Source organism: Aquarana catesbeiana, linkage group LG03 (genome assembly GCF_042186555.1).
Source record: "Aquarana catesbeiana isolate 2022-GZ linkage group LG03, ASM4218655v1, whole genome shotgun sequence".
In the NCBI taxonomy this organism is placed as follows: domain Eukaryota; kingdom Metazoa; phylum Chordata; class Amphibia; order Anura; family Ranidae; genus Aquarana; species Aquarana catesbeiana.
In genome coordinates, this window is record NC_133326.1 from 25,883,879 (window position 1) to 25,907,968 (window position 24,090).

General features: G+C 38.2%; 1 protein-coding gene and 1 long non-coding RNA gene across 10 annotated transcripts in view; one reads left to right on the top strand and one right to left on the bottom strand.

Annotated features, from left to right (window-relative positions):
• Positions 1-10,598, bottom strand: part of NR2F2 (nuclear receptor subfamily 2 group F member 2) — an 18,604-nt gene extending 8,006 nt beyond the window's left edge. For 2 of the 3 annotated variants that reach the window (XM_073618399.1, XM_073618398.1), the window contains exon 1: positions 2,357-2,861. In XM_073618399.1, coding sequence (XP_073474500.1) covers positions 2,357-2,777 — 421 coding nt within the window. In that variant the 5' untranslated portion in view covers positions 2,778-2,861. Of the gene's footprint in view, positions 1-2,356; positions 2,862-10,116 lie in introns of those variants that run through there. The other variant, XM_073618401.1, reaches the window with a different exon arrangement.
• Positions 8,931-24,090, top strand: part of LOC141131284 (uncharacterized) — a 142,364-nt gene continuing 127,204 nt past the window's right edge. For 3 of the 7 annotated variants that reach the window (XR_012242722.1, XR_012242718.1, XR_012242719.1), the window contains exon 1: positions 8,969-9,792. This is a non-coding gene — a long non-coding RNA (uncharacterized lncRNA). Of the gene's footprint in view, positions 9,793-24,090 lie in introns of all 7 variants that reach the window. The other 4 variants (XR_012242723.1, XR_012242721.1, XR_012242720.1 and 1 more) reach the window with 4 other exon arrangements.

Genomic DNA, 24,090 nt, shown 5'->3' on the forward strand with positions numbered 1-24,090 from the left:
AAAAAATCTGCTGACATCCCCAAAAGAAGAAGACATCCAATTTATTCTCCCATATGTGCTCATAATGTCCTTCTGTTTCCCTCTCCCATCTACACATATAATATTGCGGATTGATTTTAATTATGCTTGCTTTTTTTTTCTTTAAATACGAAAGCTCTGGCCCTGTTAGAACAGGACTTCAAAAAATAAAATGATAATAATAAAAAATAATAATAATAAAAAAAAAAACATCAACAGAGAAATCTCCCTGATTTGAATTTCTAGACAATTGCTAGCAGTTGCAGGCCTCGGTGTGAGTGTGTGTGTTTTTTTTTTCAGTGCAATTGCATGCAGGAAAAAGGCAAGGGATGGTTGAAGGGGAAGATTTGGGGGACGGTGGGGATTTGGGAAAGTATTGTTTGGAGTTGGCCACATTCTGGGGAGATGTGCGTGACATTGTAGACAGGATAGGGTTAGCCAGAGCAGCTGGAACACAAAGGGAGGCTGTAACCCCCCCTAGCCTACAGAAGACAGCCTGCTGCTCAGGCAAAGCTCTGCACACTATCAGCCCTTCTCTGTCCTTGTCTAAATTTATATCACAAAAGGCTTTGACTTTCACAAGGGGAAACACACACACACATAAACACATACACACACACATGCACAGCAAAGCAGGAACTTAAATAGTCCCTTTTTTAATGGAAGGGGAGAGGGGAAAAAAGGGAGAGGGAGAGCTGTTAGACGAGCCTGCTCCTCACTGTCCTCTGATCTTAATCAGTTTTAACTCCTGTGCAGAATGACATTCTAGGTCACAGGGGCCAGGCAGATTATTCCATGGAGAGGGAGTTTTTTTTTTTTTTTTTTTACTTGAAGCAGGCATGAATAATATTATTAATCCTAATAATAAATAAATAAAAAAAAATACTATGCATTTTTACATTAACCACTTATTTACCCAAGGACTAGATCTCAAATAGAACAATAAACAATAAATAAAAATACTTTGTATTTTTAGATTGCACTTCACTGCCCTAGACTAGATCCCTACATAATTAAGATAAAAAAAATGACCACGTATTCTTATATTGTACTTCACTACCTTAGACTAGATCCCTAAACAGAACACCAAAGATAAAAAATAAAAAGATCCTATGCATTGTTAGATTCCACTTCACTGCCCTAAACTAGATCCCTACATAGGTCAAAGTTAAAAAGATACTGGGCATTGTTGAATTCTATTTTGCTGCCCTAGAATAGATCCCTATATAGAACATTAATAAAGATGAAACAAGATAGTTTTAACTTTACTCCCCTGGACTCGATCCCTAAACAGAACACTAAAGATAAAATAAAGATCCTATGCATTGTTAGATCCCACTTCACTGCCCTAAACTAGATCCCTAAACAGAACACTAAAGATAAAATAAAGATCCTATGCATTGTTAGATCCCACTTCACTGCCCTAAACTAGATCCCTAAACAGAACACTAAAGATAAAATAAAGATCCTATGCATTGTTAGATCCCACTTTAGTGCCCTAGACTAGATCCCTACATAGAACATTATTAATAGATAAAACAAGATAATATGTATTCTTAGATTCAACTTCACTACCCCAGACTAGATCCCTAAACAGAACATTAAAGATATAAAAAAAATGATCATATGCATTGTCAGATCCCACTTTACTGCCCTAGACTAGATCCCTACATAGGACAAGATAAAAAAGAAACTGAGGATTATTAGATCCTACTTTGCTGCCCTGGACTAGATCCCTACATATAGAACACTAATGATGATAAAAAAAGGAGACTATGCATTTTTTGCATTAACCACTTCACTGCCCTATACTGGATCCCTGCATAGGACAGCTAAAAAAGATACTGTGCGTTGTTAGATCCTACTTTACTGCCCTAGACTAGATCCCTAACACTAATAATGATAAAAAAACTATGCATTTTTTTGCTTTAACCACTTCACTGCCATAGACTGGATCTCTGCATAGATTGTAAGCTCCCAGGAACAGGGCCTTCCTAACTACTTGCAACAGTACTGGGTCCCAATGAGCACAGCGCTAACTGTTGGCGCTATAGTAGTCCTGTATGATAATAATAATAATAATAACAGTTTTTATTTTTACTTGTAGCAATCCTCTTTAAGGTACTGGAGGGACTGATGATTAATCATGACAGTTGGGGAGCGATGAAGGGCTAAACAAAACAAAACAAAACAAAAAAAAGAAATAAAAGCAAGCAAAGTCTACACAGACCTCGGCCATGCAAAGTTACAGTGAATGGTGGAGGGGGAAGAAAAAAAAGGGGGGGGGGGACATGTAGAACAATAGGCAAGACTAGGAAAACAAATGAAAACCCAATACCTTCCCGTCTCATGCCAACTTTGAGGCATTTTTTGAGCCGGCAGTACTGACACTGATTGCGGTGATGTTGGTCTATAGGGCAGTTCCTGTTGGCACGACAAGTGTAAGACAGGTTCCTCCTGACACTTCGCTTGAAGAAGCTCTTGCAACCTTCACAAGTGAACTGGCCATAGTGCTTGCCGCTAGACTTGTCCCCGCACACCACGCACTCTATGTGCTGCTGCTGCTGCTTCTCCCCTTGGTTCTGGCTGGGCTGGCTGGTCGGGTTCGACTGGGCAGGGGTGGTGGAGGGCACTCCTTGCCCCGGGGTCTGCGGGGTGTGGGGCGCCCCCCCTGGCCCCTGCACCGGAGGGGGCTGTGAAGGTTGACTTCCTGGCACATCGTCCTGAGGGTCTCGCCACGCACCCACTACCATTGCCATATCTAATGAGGGGAACCTATTCCAATCTGCTTTTTTCTTCTTATGGTGCTGGTGGGATCAGGCAGCTTTAATAGATGAAAAAAAAAAAAAAAAAAAAAAGGGGGGGGGGGGGTGGTGGGGGGGTTGGGGGGGGGATCTTGAGCAAAAAAAAAAAAAGAAAAAGCCGGCAATTAGATGAGTTGTACTGCAAAGGTGGTGGTAGTGGGGGGATAGAGCAGCACACTTCGGAGGTGCAGCAGACTTAGTGCTGGGGGCCAGGTCCTGGGAACATCATCACAGTCAGCCATTCAGGAAAGCCATGAAGAAGACAGACGAAGGGTTAAGGATTTACAGGGGGGGGGGGAGAGACCCGCTTCTCCTGCTTCTCCTCCAGCGCTGGCAGCCAGTAGGGGAGCCTCTCCAGCAGCAGCAAAGACTTGCTCAGATCCCCTTCTTCTCCTTCTCTTGCGAGCATGCACACACAAAAAAAAAAAAAAAAAAAAAAAAAAAAAAAGAAAGAAAAAAAAAAGAGTCCACTTCTTCCTCTCTCTCTCTCTCTGCTCTTGCTTTCTCCCCTTCCTCTTTCTCCAGCAAATAATAATAATAATAATTGCAAAAAAAAAATAAAAAAAATAAAAAAAGAGGAGCAGTTCACAGCTTGCTGGACATCCTTCATGCAGAATAAACCTTCAAATAAAAGGCAGGAGCTTGGAATCAAAGTGATCAAATATGCTAAAGAGGAGGAGAGGGGTTGGGGTGGTTGCAGCAGGAAGGGGGGGGGGGGGGGTTTGGAGAAAAAAAAAAGGGGGGGGGAGGAAGGTTGTAGGAAGTGATTGCGATTTGTAGGAAAGGGCTGGCAGAGTGGTGTCTCTCCGATCAGCTCACTGAGCTCTCTATATAGTGAACTTTGACACCACTGCTGCAACTTAGCACACGTTACCATGGCGACGCCGCTCCTTATAAGGGGAGAGATTGTGTTTAACTGGTCAGGGCTCCCAGCCCTCCCCTTGCACCCCATTGGTCAGGCCCGGCCCTAGTGGTACAGGGTTTTGCTTTGCGACTTCTCTTTGCGTTCGTCCCAGGTCCTAGAGACAGTCTGCTCTGCTCGTACTACACTCGCCCACCAGCCAGCAGCACCCGCAGCAATAGCACCCACCCCCCCCCCAATTGGAATCAAGCAAAGGCAAAGCCACACTGCTCTTTCAACCAGACACAATAAGGTGGTGGAAGGTGAAGAGGAGAAGAAAAAAAAAATCTATTAAAAAAAAAAAAAAAAAAAAATATTGCAAAAGGGCAGAAGGAGAGGAAGAGAAAAAAAAAAAATTGAGGATTGCTTTTAACATGCCTATAGAATGAATGCTGGGTAGAGCTGTGCATAAGTAAGCATCACCATTGATCTTTCTTTTATTATAGTATTATGTCTCACTGGCACGTGAGGGGCACAACTCTTTTTTTTGTACCCATCTAAGGACCAGCAAGAGTTGGATCTGCCTGCCTATAGAATGTTTAGGGGGGGGGGGGCATATGTGCATAAGTATCATAAGTAGGCACCAGCATTGATTTTATTATATTTTATAATATTATTTCTCACTGGCATCTGAGGGACACAGAACTTATTTTCTATACTTCCAGCAAGAGTTGTGTGCAGCTCTGCCTATAGAGTGTATAGGTGGGTAGATTTGAACATGCCTATAGAATGCTGGGTAGAGCTGTGCACAAGTAAGCATCACCATTGATTTTTCTTTTATTATAGTATTATGTCTCACTGGCACGTGAGGGGCACCACTCCATTTTTTATACCCATCTAAGGACCAGCAAGAGTTGTATCTGCCTGCCTATAGAATGTATAGGGGGGGGGGGGACATATGTGCATAAGTAGGCACCAGCATTGATTCTATTATCTATTATATTATTATTTCTCACTGGCATCTGAGGGACGCAACTCCTTTTTTTACTTCCAGCAAGAGTTTGATCTGCCTGCCTTTAGAATGTACAGGAGGGGGGTACATATGTGCATAAGTATGCACCAGCATTGATTTTATTATCTATTATATTGGGTGGGTAGATCTGTGCACAGGTATGCATCAGTAATGATTATATGATATTATATGATATTGTATTTTATTATTATTTCTCTCTGGCATCTGAGGGACACACAACTCATTTTCTATACTTCCAGCAAGAGTTGGGTGCAGCTCTGCCTATAGAGTGTATAGGTGGGTAGATTTTAACATGCCTATAGAATGCTGGGTAGAGCTGTGCACAAGTAAGCATCACCATTGATTTTTTCTTTTATTATAGTATTATGTCTCACTGGCACGTGAGAGACACAACTATTTTTTTTGTACCCATCTAAAGACCAGCAGAAGTTGGATCTACCAGCCTATAGAATGTATAGGAGGGAGTACATAAGTGCATAAGTATCATAAGTAGGCAACAGCATTGATTTTACTATTATAATATTATTTCTCACTGGCATCTGAGAGGACACAACTCCTTTTTTATACTTCCAGCAAGAGTTGGCTCTGCCTGTCTTTAGAATGTATAGGAGGGGGGTACATATGTGCATAAGTATGCACCAGCATTGATTTTATTAAATATTATATTAGGTGGGTAGATCTGTACACAGGTATGTATCAGTAATGATTATATGATATATTATATAGTATTGTATTATTATTTCTCACTGGCACCTGAGGGGACACAACTCCTTTATTATACTTCCAGCAAAAGTTGGGTGCATCTCTGCCTATAGAATGCATAGGGAAGTAGATCTGTGCATATGTATGCATCAGCATTAATGATATTATATTATGCTATTATTTCTCACTGTCACCTGAGCGTAGGAGGGTAGATCTGTACAAAGGTATGCATCAGTAATGATTATATTATATTATATTATATTATATTATATTATATTATATTATATTATATTATATTATTATCTCTCATTGGCACCTGAGGAACATAGTTCCTTTTTTATACTTCCAACAAGAAATGGGTGCAGTTCTGATCTGCCTGCCTAAGGAATGTATACGAGTGTAGATCTGTGCCTAAGTATGTATCCTCATTGATTTTCCTCTATAATCAAGTCTCACTAGCATGTGAGAGACACAGCTCTTTTTACCCATCCACATACCTCCAAGCAAGAGTTGGGTGCAGCTCTGCCTATAGAATGGGTAGGACAGGAGGGTAGATCTGTGCACAGGTATGCATCAGCAATGAGTTTATTATATTATATTATATTGTAGTATAGTATAGTATAGTATAGTATAGTATAGTATAGTATAGTATAGTATAGTATATCAATGCCTCATTGGCACCTGAGGGACACAGCTCCTTTTTTATACTTCCAGCAAGAGTTGGGTGCAATTCTGATCTGCCTGCCTAAGGAATGTATATGAGGGTAGATCTGTGCCTAAATATGCATACTCATGGATTATCCTCTATTATTATTTCTCACTAGCATGTGAGGGACACAACTCTTTCCACCCATCCACATACCTCCAAGCAAGAGTTGGGTGCAGCTCTGATCACTTTCTGTCCCTTAACCTTTTAACTCTCTATAAGGAGGTTATTGCAGGACACAGCCCAGATGCTTCAGTGATTGCTGTCACTTGGGCCATCGTCTCACTATGATGTAGATATGTTGTAGAAAATTGCAATTACTATAGTGAGTGTCCCTAAAATCCTACAATGATTGCTGTCACTTGGGCCATCGTCTCACTATGATGCAGACATTTTGTAGAAAATTGCAATTATTATAGTGGAGTGGTGACTGCAAAAAAATAATAATATAATAGAAGTGAAGAAAATCAATGCTGATGTATACATGCACAGACCTAACCTGATATGCATTCTATAGGCACGTAGATTAGAGATGCACTCAAGGCTTGCTGGAAGTATTTGGGAGGTAAAAAATGTTAAACACGAGCTAGTGAAAAATAATAACTATATATAATAATATATTTAAATATAGTATAATATAATATAATAAAATATTATATAATACAGTATATTCAAAGCTTATGCATGCTTATGTACAGATCTACCCTCGTATACATTCTATAGGCAGGCAAACCAGAGCTGCACCCAACTCTTGCTGGAAGTATTTGGATGGGTAGAAAAAAAAGATGTGTGCTTTTCACCTGCTAATGACAAATAATATAATATAAGAAAATCGATGTTTGATGTATGCTTATGCACAGACCTACCCTCCTATACATTCTATAGGCAGGCAGATCAGTCTGCAATGGTGGAGTATGCAGAGAAGATGAATGGGTGACCAGTCACTGGAGGGGTGATGAAGGTTCAAATGGACAATACTGGAGAATGAGACTCGCTGCTGTTTGATCACTTGACCATCACAAAGTGCATAGCTCTGGTTATTATTTAGCCCAGGCACAGGCATTCGGTGTCAGCCAAGGGCTACACAGGCTTGTTGGTTTAAGCCTAATTGCACAGACAAGCCAAAGTGTCATGATTACCTGGGAAGGTCTATTATTTTACTGCTGGCAAATGTTAGTTTCCCTTCTCCTTGTCACTGAGCGCTATACGGAACTATCCATTTCCCTTGTTCTTGTGCTTTGTCCGTATGGGGGATGAGACTATAGCATGCTATGTACTAAGCTTACACAATGCAATGGACACCTTCTTTATGTATCAGAGGTGATATGTTTTATCAGTCATGTATAAAAAGCTATAGGAAAACCTCAAAGCAACACTTTCCAAGGCTTATGTTTGTTCTACATGTGTGTATGATATATAAATATGTGTGTGGGCGCTTGTGCATGCACATGAATACATTTTTCGTGCACATGTGTACGTCTCTCTCGCTTTCCTCTGTCTTCCACTTCCACATTATATATATATGTGTGTATTTAATATTAATTTAAGAAGTACACTGTGAGCCTGTAGCAACATCAGATTAATATAGTATTTTATATATAAATGTGAATATGTGATATATGGAATAATATATAGGGGATGGTGTCACTATAGGTGATCAGAGGAGCAGATACGCTTTCATGTCTCCATTGCACTGGGTGGTTGTAGAGGATGTAACAGATGACATAGGGACCTATTGCTGGAAATGATCCACTACTTCACTGTTACTAGAAGAAATATAATCTGGAGCTTTCATTGAAATACCCCTCTCAGCCCACACACAATAAGTGTGCCCTGAGAGGGACATTATAAGATGGTATGTAGAAACATATAGTACTAAATGTCACTGCTTTGGGGGGGTTTCAGCATTTAAAAAAATATATAATATTAAGAAATCAAAGAATATTTGATATGACACATGAGGTGTATCGCAGCATGTAAAATCCATTTGGAAATAGTAAAATCACGCTTAGCCAATACAACTTGCACGGGTCAGGTCTTATGACTGGCCTCGGCTAGCACATAGAAAGGTTTCTAGGACTTAATCTCAAGCCAGTGTAGAGCTGCAATGGTTCGGGTGTCATTGTGATGCTTTGTATTGCTATCTTAGGCCATACAATGAATACCAGCATTGTGTCAGATGCATTCTACCATTGTCTACCTTCTATGTGAATCGCAAGCCAGAGAGCCCACACTCACATGTCATTTTTCAAATGCTATAAACTAGTTCTATACCTTTAAGAAGCTATACTCAGCAATTATATCAAAGGGTGTCAATTCAGTGACTTGCAAGTGTCATATAGATAGGTAGTAATATTATAATACCTTGTGATTTATATACAACTTAGTGATCTATCTATCTATATTTCTATCCATCCATCCATCAATCTATCTTAAAAATATTAGAGTATCTTATGATGTGCATGGATGAGTGTGTCTTTACCTAGTGATCTATCTATCTATCTATCTATCTATCTATCTATCTATCTATCTATCTATCTATCTATCTATCTATCATCTATCGATCTATCGGTCTATCGATCTATCTATTTCATAGTAATATTACTGTATTATATCTTGTGATGTGCATGGGTAAGTGTTTCATATTTCAAAGTTTGTCTATCTATCTATCTATGTAATATTACAATATCTTGTGATGTGCATAGATGAGTGTGCATCCCATAACTATCTATCTGTCTGTCTATCTATCTATCTATCTATCTATCTATCTATCTATCTATCTATCTATCTATCTATCTATCTATCTATCTATCTATCTATGTGTTTTAATGCATCTATCTATTAGCCACACCACAAGCAATGGTCTGATGAACTGGTGAAAACAAAAAGAATGAGCACATATCCACCAAAGTGTAAAGGTTACATTGAGATGTGCATTCTCATTAGTAACTAGTAAATGATGAAGCCCCTGTCTAGTAACCAGTAACATGTGTCTCAGCACTTGTCCAGAAGTGCATTGGTGTGTATGTGTGTGTGTGTGTGCTATGTCCCTGTGTGCCTTGCCTTGTGTGCCTTCACCAACCCATCACACTGAGGTCCTGTGAATGGGGGGGTGAGCAAGTGCCATTGTGTTGCTCCTAACTTCCAAGTCAATGCCATTTTTTAACCACTGGCTTGTGGCACTTTCAGAATCACCAGGGGCTGTCAGGAGTTGGGTCCTCTGAAAAATTTACAGTGCTAAATTAGAGCATATGCTGAGAGAGGGGAGAGAGAGAGAGAGAATTTTTTTTTTTTTTTTTGCCGAAGAACTGAAGTACAGTATCTGTCTGCCCCCTAGTGTAAGGCTTTCATCTGCCTAAAAAAACTATAGCATGCAGTGGAAAGAGGAAGATGGGATCTTAAAGGAGACCGACTTTCTGGCTCACGCAAGTCAGAAAACTTATGTGCATATTAATCTGATTAACTCCTGAGGATTTTTTTTTTCCCAATGAACTGGCTTTGGACACATGCATTGCATTGGTGGGCGCCTAATGGAGATGCATCCAGGGGGGCTGATGCAGCAGTGTTGCTCCTTTCTCATTGATGGACCGTGTGTGCACAGCATTCCTATCCAGCCAGCCAGCATGGAGGAGACCTGTCCCTTAGCTGCTGCAGCTTGGAGCAGTTCCTTTTGCAAGAGCAGCCGACGGTGAGTACCCAACCCCTGTCCCCCTGCTCCGGTGCTGGTCCTGTAGGGACCCCCCCCCTAGAGCCCAGGCTATCCTTGCAATCTGCAGCCCTAGCTATTGCTGCTGCTGCCTAAGACAGATGAAAGCTTGCTGCAACTGATCCTGCTATCATTTTAACACAATCATACATTATATGAAACCCAGGCACACACAAACAAGCAAAGAGCCTCAGCACAGGGGGCTAAATAAGCACGCTCAGCAGATTAATCAGGTTAACAGATAGTTAAAGAGATAGATGCATCTGATGGCTAAGCAGACAAGATAGAAATAAAATAGGAACCTACCAAACACGTATTTTCCTTGCTCAGCGTCCCAAATGGCTTGCATCTTCTTCCTATCACTGCAAATCCCTTTTTACTGCTGGCAGGTGAAATGAGTCCCCTTTTGCACGTTATTGAAGATTTCCTTGTTACAAAGAGAGGAATACAATGTCTCCCCTTACTGTGTTTATTGAACAAAACTGATTGCAAAAGTAAAAAAGAAAAAAAAAAAAGGCAAAGAGCCTAGAGGGTGCAAAGGGAGAAAGGTGAATGGGATATCCTCTGCTGGGAAAGGGAAGTTCTAGTTAAGTCTTGCAGGCTTTGCAAGGAGGAAAAAAAAAAAAAAAAACTTGACACTACAACTTTAAATATAGTGAGTTTGAGAGAGCCAGCACACAGCCTGTCAGGAATGTGAGCCTCGCCTTTAAGAAAATCCCCATAGCCAAGGTATAGCACGAGTACAGTGATCTCCTCTCTCTCATCTCATTCCTTAGAAGGAATAGAGAGCATTGCTACACCTTCCAGTTTGGGGCAGGGATAGATGGGACTTAAAACACGCGCCCAATTGGAAAAAGAAAATCTTTAACTTAATGATTTATCCTCATTTTTTTTTAAACAGATGTTTATGAAAGAAAGAAAGCTTGCTCATGACAATCAAATACTTCTGCATATTTTATAGCCCCATGCCCTGATGGCATTTAAGCACAACGTTGCAGTAGAGCAGTAGAGTTTAATAACTTTATTCTGATAAGTTGCCCCCCCCCCCCCCATACCTAGCCACCCCCCACAACAGGATTTTTAAACCTCAATTTAGTGCCTACGTGGGGGTCACTTTATTGCAACTGGCATACATTTAATGCTTGACACTCACTGTTTGTAAATCATTTCCTTAACAATCTCTTCTCTTTGCAGTAGAGTTTACTAACTTTATTCTGATAAATTGCCCCCCCCCCCCCACACATACCTAGCCACCCCCCACATCAGGGATTTTCAACTTTAATATAGTCTCTGGGTGGGGGTCACTTTATTGCAACTGGCATACATGTAATGCTAGCCAGTCACTGCAAATCAATTTCTTATCAATCTTTATCTTTGCAGTAGAGGTTAATACCTTAATTGTGAGAAGTTGCCCCCCCACATACCTAGCTACCCCCCCCCCATCAGCAATTCTCAACCTTAATTTAGTCCCTGGGTGGGGGTCACTTTATTTCAACTGCATACATTTAATGCTAGCCAGTCACTGCAAATACTTTCATTATCAATCTCTATATTTGCAGTAGAGTTTAATAACTTAGAAAAGTTGCCCTCCCCATACCTAGCTACCCCCCCCCCCCATCAGCAATTCTCAACCTTAATTTAGTCCCTGGGTGGGGGTCACTTTATTGCAATTGGCATACATTTAATGTTAGCCACTCACTGTTTGCAAATCATTTTCTTATCAGTCTCTATCTTTGAGAAGTTGCCCTCCCATACCTAGCTACCCCCCCCCTCATCAGCAGTTCTTAACCTTAATTTAGTCCCTGGGTGGGGGTACCTTTATTGCAACTGGCATACATTTAATGCTAGCCACTCACTGTTTGCAAATCATTTTCTTATCAATCTCTATCTTTGCAGTAGAGTTTAATAAAATTATTGTGATAAATTGCCCCCCCCCATACCTAGCCACCCACTCCACATCAGGAATGCTCCACTTTAATTTAGTCCCTAGGTGAGGGTCACTTTATTGCAACTGGCATACATTTAATGCTATCCACTCACTGTTTGTAAATCATTTACTTATCAATCTCTATCTTTGCAGTAGAGTTTAATAACTTTATTTTGATATTGCCCCCCCCCCCTATATCTAGTCCCCCCCATCAGGAATTTTCAACTTTAATTTAATCCCTGGGTGGGGGTCACTTTATTGCAACTGGCATACGTTTATTGCTAGCCACTCACTATTTGTAAACCATTCCCTTATCAAACTGTATCTTTGTAGTAGAGTAATATCGTTATTTTGATAAATTGCCCCCCCAATACCTAGCCACCGCCCCATCAGAAAATTCTCAACTGTAATTTAGTCTCTGAGTGGGGATCACTTTATTGCAACTGGCATACATTTAATGCTAGCCACTCACAGTTTGCCAGTCATTTCCTTAGCAATCTCTATTTTTGCAGTACAGTTTAATAACTTTATTCTAAGTTGCCCCCCCATACCTAGCCCCCCCCCCCCCATAAGGAATTCTCAACTTCAATCTAGTTCATGGGTGGGTGGGGGTGGGGTCACTTTATTGCAACTGGAATACATTTAATGCTATTGTTTGCAAATCATATCCTTATCAATCTCTATTATTTAATGGCTAAAAAAAATATTTGTTTCACATAGAGTATATCATAAGGTAAAAGTTGACTGTTGTGATGGGTTCACTTTAATCATCGGTTGTACCCACCTGAACCTTTCAGAATTGCCCCCTAGGTGGTACCCATAGCACTGGTTGAGAAAGCAGACCATTATTAAGAAGCACTGCTGCTAGCTGAGGGAAGAAAGCCACTGCCTCTACTTTTTAGAATATGGCCTGTGTAATACTCATTATATACTCACCCAACTAATGAATGGAACATTAACATATTACAGATGTAATAAATAGACATTGGCAGGCCAGTAAAGTAATGGATTTTTTTTTTGTTCCCAGAGATGATGCAGCAAGGCGTACACTTTTTATTTTATTTTAAGATAAGTGTTCTGCTAAGATGTATGTCAGATTTGACGAATGAAACAAACGCTCTTTCATTGTCACTTGTCCTTGGCTCTAATAGAAATTAAGTTAAACACAGCACTGAATGCTAATTACCTATTTACTGGCTAATGGAAATTACAAATGATTTTGCCTCCTCAAACAATACAAAAAATACAGGAAGACACTGTAATTATAGACTTTAAGGTAGGACAAAAAAATAACTGACTATCAGGAGCCCACAGTCCCTTTAACTAGACATTAATACTATGGAAAAAACACTATTATTGCAAATAAAAAAAAAGAGGGGGGGGGGGGGGCAATTGCTGCCAGGATAATCAGCCCAGGCGACAAGCCTGAGACAGCCCTTTGGAGGTGATAGGGGGGGGGGGGGGGGGTTCATTGCCACCTACAGCTTGGCATGTCTGATGACAACAATTAGAGGGTGGTTCTGGTGACAGACAGCCATTGTGCTCTTGAAAATCTGCAGGTTAGACCTGGAGCAAAGTTTATCTGAATAAACCCTGGGAAATATATAAGTGATGTCATTGATTAGGGGGTTGCCACTGAGCCTATGGCAAAACTCTTAGCATTTTGAGTAACCATGTAGGATCATTATGTGATGTTTGAAGATTTATTTATTTATTTATTTTTTTTTAAATGACTGTGCCCTTGGGTTTCTTTAATAACCCCATGAGGTTTTTTTTTTGTCAAGGGGAGTGGTTTTTTAAACTTTGGCCCACATTATATTGATAGCTGCCACTATGATCCCAAAGGTCAAGGGTGAGGCAGCCTAACCCCTAAGATCAGGCAGATTGTTAGCCTGCTAAATAAGAGCCACTATTTCCAATTGTCTTTTCTAGTAGGACACTCGTGCCAAGCTTAGTCTTTTTTTTTTTTTTAGGTGACAAAGCAGGTTATTATTATTATTATTTTTAAGTCTATATTAGTAAGAGAGGTGTTTGCTGGAGCCTGGATCCCCTTTTCTGGCATTCCCAAGGCACTGCCTTTGTCTGATATGGAATAGGACCCTCTGAATGGTGTGAAAAAGGAGCGAGAGGGTCGCTTCAAATCGATTTTACTTGTTCTCTGTGTCTTTTCGGATCAATGACTCTCAATGGTCTTATATGTGCTCTTTCAACCAAAAAACTTGTGCAACATTTTCTGTCTGTATTCTTGCTAAATACAATAAATTCTGTGTTTTTACCAATCACTGAGCACTCATCATGAAGACAGCCAGGCAAGGCAATTAAGCAGAGACACCTAGAAAGAGCAGATCCTCCACATAAGATGGTTCAGAAATGGTGCTGATAATTAGCCTGTTTTTTTTTTTTTTTTTCATTTTACCCGTGAATATAAAGCATCACCCCTGAGAGGAGAGGAACAGGTGCTCTTGCTGGGTCACTTTGTCCCTCAGCATTTCATTCTGTGCCGATATTTGCAGCCTGAACAGCCAACGTCTCTGCCTTCAAATACTTGCTAAAAAAGGATTATATTCACAGCACCTTTTGCCTAGATTAGGGCCCAATCAGCACTTTAAAAATGCAAGTTACAACGTGTAAATGACAAATCGAAACATTGGAAACTATTAAGTACACAAAGTCTGCTACATAAACATGTCACAAAGTGCACTAGACTGTAAACCAACCATTACAATGTAACAGTTGTGGCTGCAAAAATACTCCTCCAGGGGGGAGAAGAATTGTACAAAAAGTAGCAGTTATTGTGTCACAATAATATATTTATCTGTAGTGGCCCAGAATCCTGGTATATAGGCAATGAAGACTGCAGTGATCATATGATGCATGGGAGAGATAGAGATAGATAGATAGATAGATAGATAGATAGATAGATAGATAGATAGATAGATAGATAGATAGATAGATAGAATGCAATCGTGAATAGATTTGTAAGAGAAAGTGAAAGACAGGAAGACAGGGAGAGAAAGAAAGAAAGAAAGAAAGAAAGAAAGAAAGAAAGAAAGAAGAAGAAAGAAAGAAAGAAAGAAAGAAAGAAAGAAGAAGAAAGAAAGAAAGAAAGAAAGAAAGAAAGAAAGAAAGAAAGAGAAAGAAAGTGAGAGAGAAAACAGAGAAAGAGCGATAGAAATAGAGAGAAAAAAGTTGGGGGAAAGGGAGAGCGAGAGAGAGATAGAAAGAAAGAAAGAAAGAAAGAAAGAAAGAAAGAAAGAAAGAAGAAAGAAAGAAAGAAAGAAAGAAAGAAAGAAAGAGGTGGATAGAGAGAGTGAGAAACAGGGAAATAGAGAACGAGAAGAGAGAGAGGGAAAGAAAGATTGGAAGAAAAAAAAGAAAGAGAGAGAGAGAAGAGGGTATTTGGGACACTAAAATAAAACATAAACATAAAGAAAAGACAGAAAGGATAAAAAAAATAAAGACAGAAGGACAACGGGAAAGACATAGTGAACATATAAAGAGAGAGGTCGACGGAAAGAAAGGAGAGAGAGAGAGAGAGAGAGAGTTGGGGCACTGTAACAAAGACAATAACGACAGACAGGGTGATAATCAGATTCAAGAAATGAAGAGAGAGAGAGAGATGGTAATAGAAAGAAAGCGTAAAAGAAAGAGGGTGAGAAAGGGAAGAAAGAGAGAGAGAGAGAGAGAAAGAAAGAAAGAAAGAAAGAAAGAAAGAAAGAAAGAAAGAAAGAAAGAAAGAAAGAAAGAAAGAAGAAGAAAGAAAGAAAGAAAGAAAGAAAGAAAATAGAGAGAGAAGGAGGGAAAGAAAGAAAGTTAGAGAGAGAGCGAGGGAGAGAAGAAAAGAGAGTCATGGAAATAAAGAAGAAAGTATGAGAGAGAGGGAGAGAGAGAGAGAGAGAGAGAGAGAGAGAGAGAGAGAGAGAGAGCAAACAGAGAGAGAAAGAAAGAAAGAGAGAGAGGTGGAAAGAAAGACATCGAGAATGAGAAATAAGGAGGGAAAGAGAGAGAGAGGAAAAGGAAAGAAATAAAGGTAAGAGAGAGAGAGGGGAAGAGACAGAATATAGAGAGGAGGAAGAAAGAGAGAGGGTTCGGAGAAAAGAGAGAGAAGGAATGAGAGAGAGAGAGAGAGAGAGAGAGAGAGAGAGAGAGAGAGAGAGAGAGAGAGAGAGAGAGAGAGAAAAGAGTAAAGGAGAGAAAGAGAGGGAGAGATAAGAAAACAAGGTCAGACAGACAGAATAGTAGACATCTAGAGAAGTATAGAGAGTGGTTGTGTTGCTGTTGGCTGGGGGCAGTAGAGTTAAGCCCTACTATCCCAGACAATACAAACCTCCTGTAGGGATGGGTATTGATCGGCAGAGATGCTGAAGATGTCACCACACTAAATATTTACTGATCACACACAAATAGCTGGGGCTTGAACGATCTTCCCATGTGTGGAAGGCAGAGGGAGAAAGGTAAATCATTTTATTAGTGTATATAAAGCAGAGAGCACACTCTGGGATGGAGTGTTTTAAGATGTGTCTTTAGCTGGATGAAAAGAGTTAGGTAAATCGATATCCAGTGATTAGGAGCCCCAGCAGTGACAGGACTTTTAGAAGAGACAGTATATTCATGGATTCTCTTCCAAGTCAGGCAAAAGTGTTGTCACTCAGACCTCAGAAGAACATAGGAGCAACAAAGCTGGCAGAGGCTCAGCCCAAGTGCAAACACACTATACAGTACACTATGCAGTGAAATCATGTGTGTTGAAATAGATCATTAATATCTCTGTAAATAGCTGGGGCTGGGGAACATATGACGTTTCGTTATATCAGGGTCCACAAATGCTAGACATTTACATGCTTTGCATACTACAATATAAATAAACTCAGACAATGATTTTTCTTTTAGATCCCAATTATTGCCTCGTATTCAAAAAACAAATTCAACTTTTTTTTTCTTCTATTGATCACTTCTGATAAACTAGCCCACCTCTACTAACTATGTGACCTGTTTTCTTTTTCTTTTTTTTTTACTTTGTTGTAGAAAGCAGTGATTTAATAAAGTTGTTGTAGGTGAAAGTTTCATTTACCTGGCCCAGGTGATTTATTGACCTGGAGCAGACATCCTAGCTGTGCAGCCATGACAATGAGGCCAGAGTGCAGACGATCTGCATAAGACTACCCCTGACATACTAATACTCCTATTAACTCTGCCTGTGCCAGGCCAGTGAATTAAAGTGCATGCAGTGATCCGGAGAATTCTACCTTACTTCAATCAAATGTAGAGATGTCCACGCAAGAATAAAGCCACTTTAACCTATTTTGCTCTTCAGTGAGACCATAGTCATTTGCAATAAAAAATGTATTATTCTTTATAATAGCAACATCTGCAAACAATCAGCGTGGTCACTCAAGGGACTGGGGAAAATGACATTCCATAGTCCTGTATGTAACCTCATGTATCCATGTGAAGGATTATTGTATACAGCAGTCCCCTCACACTGCTATCAGTGCACAGCATGCATGTTTATCGCAGGTGTACAAGAGATCTGAAACATTGTAATAGTTATGTGAGCAACAGGAAACACAAGTCAGAGGAAATCTGATGAATGGGGGTTTTCTCTGTGTGGGAATCATACTTTCAGCTCAGGATTAGGGGTCATCATATGTTTTCAGGTGTCTGAGTCAATTCCCTTCTTTTAACTCTTTGTGGGTCAAAATGGCAAAATGGGTTCATTAAACCTTAGGCAGACCTAATGTATATATATATATATATATATATATATATATATATATATATATATATATATATATATATATAACTTTCAGATTAGAATTAGGGGTCATCATGTCTTTTCAGGTGTCTAAGTCAAAACCCTTCTTTTAACTATATATGGGTCAATCAACCTTGCAAGCAGACCTAATATATAGACATATATAGGATTAGGGGGTCATCATATGTTTCAGGTGTTAGAGTCAATACCCTTATTTTTAACCCTTTGTGGGTCAACATGTGTTCATCCCCCTATAAACAGACCTATCAAACAGACCTAATATATATATATATATATATATATATATATATATATATATATATATATATATATATATATATATATATATATATATATATATATATATATATCTGTATATCTGTGTGTGGGGGGTCATTGGGGGTCATCATATGTTTTTAGGTGTCAGAGTCAATACCCTTCTTTTAACTGTTTGTGGGTCATTCAACCTTGCATATAAACATATATACATATAGGATTAGGTGGGTATCATATGTCTTCAGGTGTCAGAGTCAATACTCTTCTTTTTAACCCTTTGTGGGTCAACATGTGTCTATCCACCTATAGGCAGACCTAACAAACAGACTATATATATATATATATATATGTATATATATTTGTATATCTGTGTGTGTGGAAATCATACTTTCATACTTTCAGTTTAGGATTGGGGGGTCATCATATGTTTTCAGGTTTCAGAGTCAATACCCTTCTTTTAACTATTTGTGGGTCAAAATGGGTCCACCACCTTAGGATCCCTCTGAGTTATTCAGGCAGACCTAACAAGCAGATCTAATTATATATATTTCCCTGTGTGAAAATGATACTTTAAATTTAGGATTAGGGGGTCATCATACGTTAAGTTTTAGACAGAGTCAATACCCTTCTTTTAATCCTTGTGGATCAAAAGGAATCCATAAACCTAGGATCATTGTTCAAGAAGAACAATATATATATATATATATATATATATATATATATATATTTTTTTTTTTTTTTCTGCCTCTCCTATAGTTAACCCTTTCAATTATCAACCAAAATGGGTTAAGCAGTCTAAATACAAAAGTATCTTGCTTGAAGTTTTGCTGGAAAGTAGAAGCAAATAGTAACATCGGTTGATTTTACCTTCAAGGGATAAACAGGTAGACAGAAAGACATATTTTATTCTGTACATGTACATGTATTTCTAAAGACAACAAATCACTGTTATAAATGATAAAAATCACCCTTAGTGCTATTGTTTCTTAAAGTCAAAAATAAATTAGTATTTCTAGAAAAGGTAATAAGGTTCTAAAAAAAGGTTCTTCTAAATTTTCTATTTTTCAAGAAAATATATATTTATAGGAGTAGAAAAAAAAAACCTGTTGTTTCAGCAGATGTCCTGCAGTGAAGAATAAGTTACTGCCCCACAAGCAATAAATTCAGTGCACCATTCCCAGTCATGGCCTTTGCCTGCTCTGTGACTGCTATGTACAGCGCTATGGAATGTGCAGGTGTCTCTGAACGGCGGCTTCATTCTAAAGACCTAATTTTATTGCGTTGTCCGGCTAATTCGTTTACCCCAATCTCTTTGATATCGCAGACATTCATATCATTAGGAGACATTTTATTATGCTAAAGTTAATTGATCTCAGGAATGGGAGACACCTGCCTGTCACTAGTTCTATATATATATATATATATATATATATATATATATATATAGATAGATAGATAGATAGATAGATAGATAGATAGATAGATATGATATCATATCTACTTACAGTACAGCTCCTGGCTATTAATCAAATGCTTTCAAAATAGTTTTCAACATAACATTAGATAATACATCGAAAGCTATTCACTCTATTGTACCATTAACAAGCAGTGGACATCCATTTACCTACAACTACACGTTTGATCGTTTTGCATAAAATATTAATGGGGCTAACAAAAAAAAAAAAAACATAAAAGAAAATAGAAATTATTTTGTCCTTTTTGCAAGCTGAACCATCAAGGTGCAATTTTAGTGCAAAAATATAATGTCACATGGCTACTAATTTTAGAAATTCAAAATAAAGCAACATTTTCATTGCTGGACACATAACTGTAAGTAAAGAGCCAGTTGATTAAATATTTTTGTATTTTATTTTTTTTTTTTTTTTGCTGCTGTTCCGTGATGATTAATTACACACAGAGGAGGAAATATAGAAACAAAATGCAACCTTATTTAAAACAATTTAAAATCTATGTATCTTAGCATCGTTGTATCCTTGCATCATTGGTTCCTCTATACCCTCTATGTGTAAACAAAGGCACATGTGGGTTGGCCAGTGATGGCCAAAGTGATCCAGTTAGAGCTGATAAAGGAAATGTCAGGAATTCTTCTTGTCTCCTTTGCACAAGTTGGTGTATCTCCTCCTCGCCTCTCACTATCAGTCTGGGTGCCCCAGGGCCACTGGAAAAAGGCTCCACTCCCAAGATTGCTTTCAGACCTCTCCGTCCTGGTGATGGATCACCATGTCAATTTAAACGGCACAGGATTAATTTGTTTCAATGATTTCTCCTTTAGAATGAATGCCAGTCTTATTCTATCTCTCTTTACTCCCTTGAATTAAAAAAAAATAAAATAAAAAATAAAAATAAATAAATAAAATAACCTTATTTTTTTTCCTTCTTTCATATAGGCAGCAGGGAGATGGTAATAGCAGCAGACAAGCAATGTGCAGTGTTGCAGTACAATCTGAGTGTTTTATCTCATTATTCGGGATAAAGACACAGGCAGTTAGGAAAAATGATATCGGATCCAGCACCTTTTCAATAAATACTTGTCTGCTAAGTGATTCTGTGCAGACTGGGCTTGACGTGGAAAGACTTCATTTGTCTTGGATATTAAATTACACATTTAACTATTGTAGCCCACAAGTGTTATATACAACTTCTTTTATGGTTTCAGACTGTACATAGCAGTTCAATATATATATATATATATATATATATATATATATATATATATATATATATATATATATATATATATATATATATATATACTTTTGTAGTTCAGATGCTTAACCCATTTTGGAGTGGAAATTGAAAGGGTTAACTATAGGAGAGGCAGTAAAAAAATATGTATATCTATAGATATATATCTATATATCTATATCTATATATATAGATATAGATATATATATAGATATATCTATATATCTCTATATCTATATCTATATAGATATAGATATAGATATATAGATATATAGATATATCTATATATCTATATCTATATCTATATAGATATAGATATATATATATGTGGTCTGTTTGTTAGGTCTGCCTATAGGTGGATGGACACATGTTGACCCACAAAGGGTTAAAAAGAAGGGTATTGACTCTCATATATATTGTTCTGCTTGAACAATGATCCTAGGTTAATGGATTCATTTTGATCCACAATGGTTAAGAGAAGGGTATTGACTCTGTCTAAAACTTAACATATGATGACCCCCTAATCCTAAACTGAAAAGTATCATTTTTACACGGGGGTATTGCTTACCCATTGGGATTGATTCACTAAGGGAGTAGATAATGGTAGATTAGGTGAAAGCTATTCACTTGGAATACACATGCATGTGCAAGGGAAATTAAAAAAGCAAGGTGATTGCTGTCATATGAGTCAGTATTTTGTGCCATCTTGTTTACTAAACTTAGTGAGCATTCACTTTACAAAGTGTAATTTCCATTCTCCATTATGTTTTCTCTTTGAATACCCAACCATAAGCAAAGGAGATTACAAAAAATAGGTTTTTAACTAGCTCATGACTGGTTGATTAAACCAACATGGCTTTATCTTACTACTGAACATTCACTTTTCAAAGTGTAAATTCTCTTCTCCCATTGGGGATGATACCGAACATTCACTTTTCAAGGATGTGAATTCTCTTCTCCTTTTAGTGTGTTCTCTTTGAATACACATCCATCTGCAAAAAAACCCCAAGATCATTGCTGACACACAATTCAGTATTTTGTGCCACCTTTTTTACTAAACATAGGGAACATTCACTTTACAAAGTGTAATTTCCCTTCTCCACTATGTTTTCTCTTTGAATACCCAACCATAAGCAAAGGACATTAAAAAAAATAGGTTTTTAACTAGCTCATGACTGGTTGATTAAACCAACATGGCTTCATCTTACTACTGAACATTCACTTTTCAAAGTGTAAATTCTCTTCTCCCATTGAGGATGATACCGAACATTCACTTTTCAAGGGTGTGAATTCTCTTCTCCCTTTAGTGTGTTCTCTTTGAATACACATCCATCTGCAAAAAAAACCCCAAGATCATTGCTGACACACAATTCAGTATTTTTTGCCACCTTTTTTACTAAACATAGGGAACATTCACTTTACAAAGTGTAATTTCCCTTCTCCATTATGTTTTCTCTTTGAATACCGAACCATAAGAAAAGGACATTAAAAAAAAAATAGGATTTTAGCTAGCTCATGACTGGTTGATTAAACCAACATGGCTTCACCTTACTACTGAACATTCACTTTCCAAAGTGTAAATTCTCTTCTCCCATTGGGGATGATTCACTAAAGGAATGGAGAATGCTAGATTAGGGGAAAGCTATTCACTTGTAACACCCATATGTGCAAGGGAAATTAAAAAAGCAAGATGATTACTGACACGTGATTCAGTATTTGGTGTCACCTTATTTACTAAACTTAGTGAAACTTCACTTTGCATAGTGGGCATTCACTTTTCAAAGTGTAAATTCTCTTCTTCCATAGCGTGTTCTCTTTGCATACTGTAAATGTCATGAAACAGGATTTTTGCAAAGTGAATGTTCACTAAATTTGGTTAATAAGGTGGCACAAAATAACGGATCCTGTGTCAGCAAGGTGAAAGCTGTTCACATGGAACACAAAAACCAAGATGATTACCGGGACAGGATCCAGTGTTTTGTGCCACCTTATGTACTAAGCGTAGTGAGCATTCACTTTACAAAGTGTAACTTCCCTTCTCCATTAGGTGTCATCCTTGAATACCCAATCAGATGCAAAAGACCTACCCCCCCCCCAGGATTTTAGCTAGCACATGATTGGTTGATTAAACCAACATGGCTTCATAAACTGAACATTCACTTTTCAAGGGTGTGAATTCTCTTCTCCCTTTAGTGTGTTCTCTTTGAATACCCATCCATCTGCAAAAAAAAAAAATCCCAAGATGATTGCTGACACACAATTCAATATTTTGTGCCACCTTTTTTACGAAACATAGGAAACATTCACTTTACAAAGTGTATTTTCCCTTCACCTTAATGTACCTTAACATGTTCATTTTGAATACCCAACCATGTGCAAGAGAAGTAAAAAAAAAGGATTTTTGCTAGCACATGATTGGTTGATTATAGCAAACATGGCTTCACCTTATAAAGGCTTACTGAGCATTCACCTGAGCATTCACCTTTCATTCTTTTCTCCCATTGGAGATGATTCACTAAAGGAGTGGAGAATGCTAGATTAGGTGAATGTTATTCACTTGGAATACACATGACAGTGCAAGGGAAATTAAAAAAGCAAGATCATTGCTGACACATGACTCAGTAGTGTGTATCACCCTATTTACTAAGCTCAGTGAACATTCACTTTGCAAAGTGTAAATTCTCTTCTCCCATAGCATGTTCCCCTTGCACATGCAAATGTCTTAAAAAACAGGATTGATTGATTAAAGCAAACATGTTTTCACCTCACTTATAAAGGCTTACTTTCAAAGTGTAAATTCTCTTCTCTCATTTTGTGCCATCTTATTTACTAAGCTTAGAGAACATTCACTTTACAAAGTGTAATTTCCCTTCTCTATTATGTGCTTTCTTTGGATAACCAACCATATGCAAAGGACATAAAAAACAGGATTTTAGCTAGAACATGATTAGTTGATTAAACCAACATGACTTTATCTTATTACTGAGATTTCACTTTTCCAAGTGTCATTTCTCCTCTCCCATTGGGGATGGGAATGATTCACTAGAGAAATAGAGAATGCTAGATTAGGTGAAAGCTATTCACTTGGAATACACATGCATATGCAAGGGAAATTAAAAAAGGAAGGTGATTGCTGACATAGGAGTCAGTATTTAATGCCATCTTATTTACTAAACTTAGAGAGCATTTACTTTACAAAGTGCAATTTCCCATCTCCATTATGTTTTCTCTTTGAATACCCAACAATATGCAAAGGACATTAAAAAACAGGATTTTAGCTAGCTCATGACTGGTTGATTAAACCAACATGGCTTCATCCTACTATTGAACATTCACTTTTCAAAGTGTAAATTCTCTTCTCCGATTGGGGGTGATTCACTTAACGAATGGAGAATGCTAGATTAGGGGAAAGCTATTCACTTGGAACACCCATATGTGCAAGGGAAATTAAAAAAGCAAGATTAATGCTGACAGGTGATTCATTATTTGGTGTCACCTTATTTACTAAACTTAGTGAAAATTCACTTTGCATAGAGGGCATTCACTTTTCAAAGTGTAAATTCTCTTCTCCCATAGCGTGTTCTCTTTGCATACTGTAAATGTCATGAAACAGGAT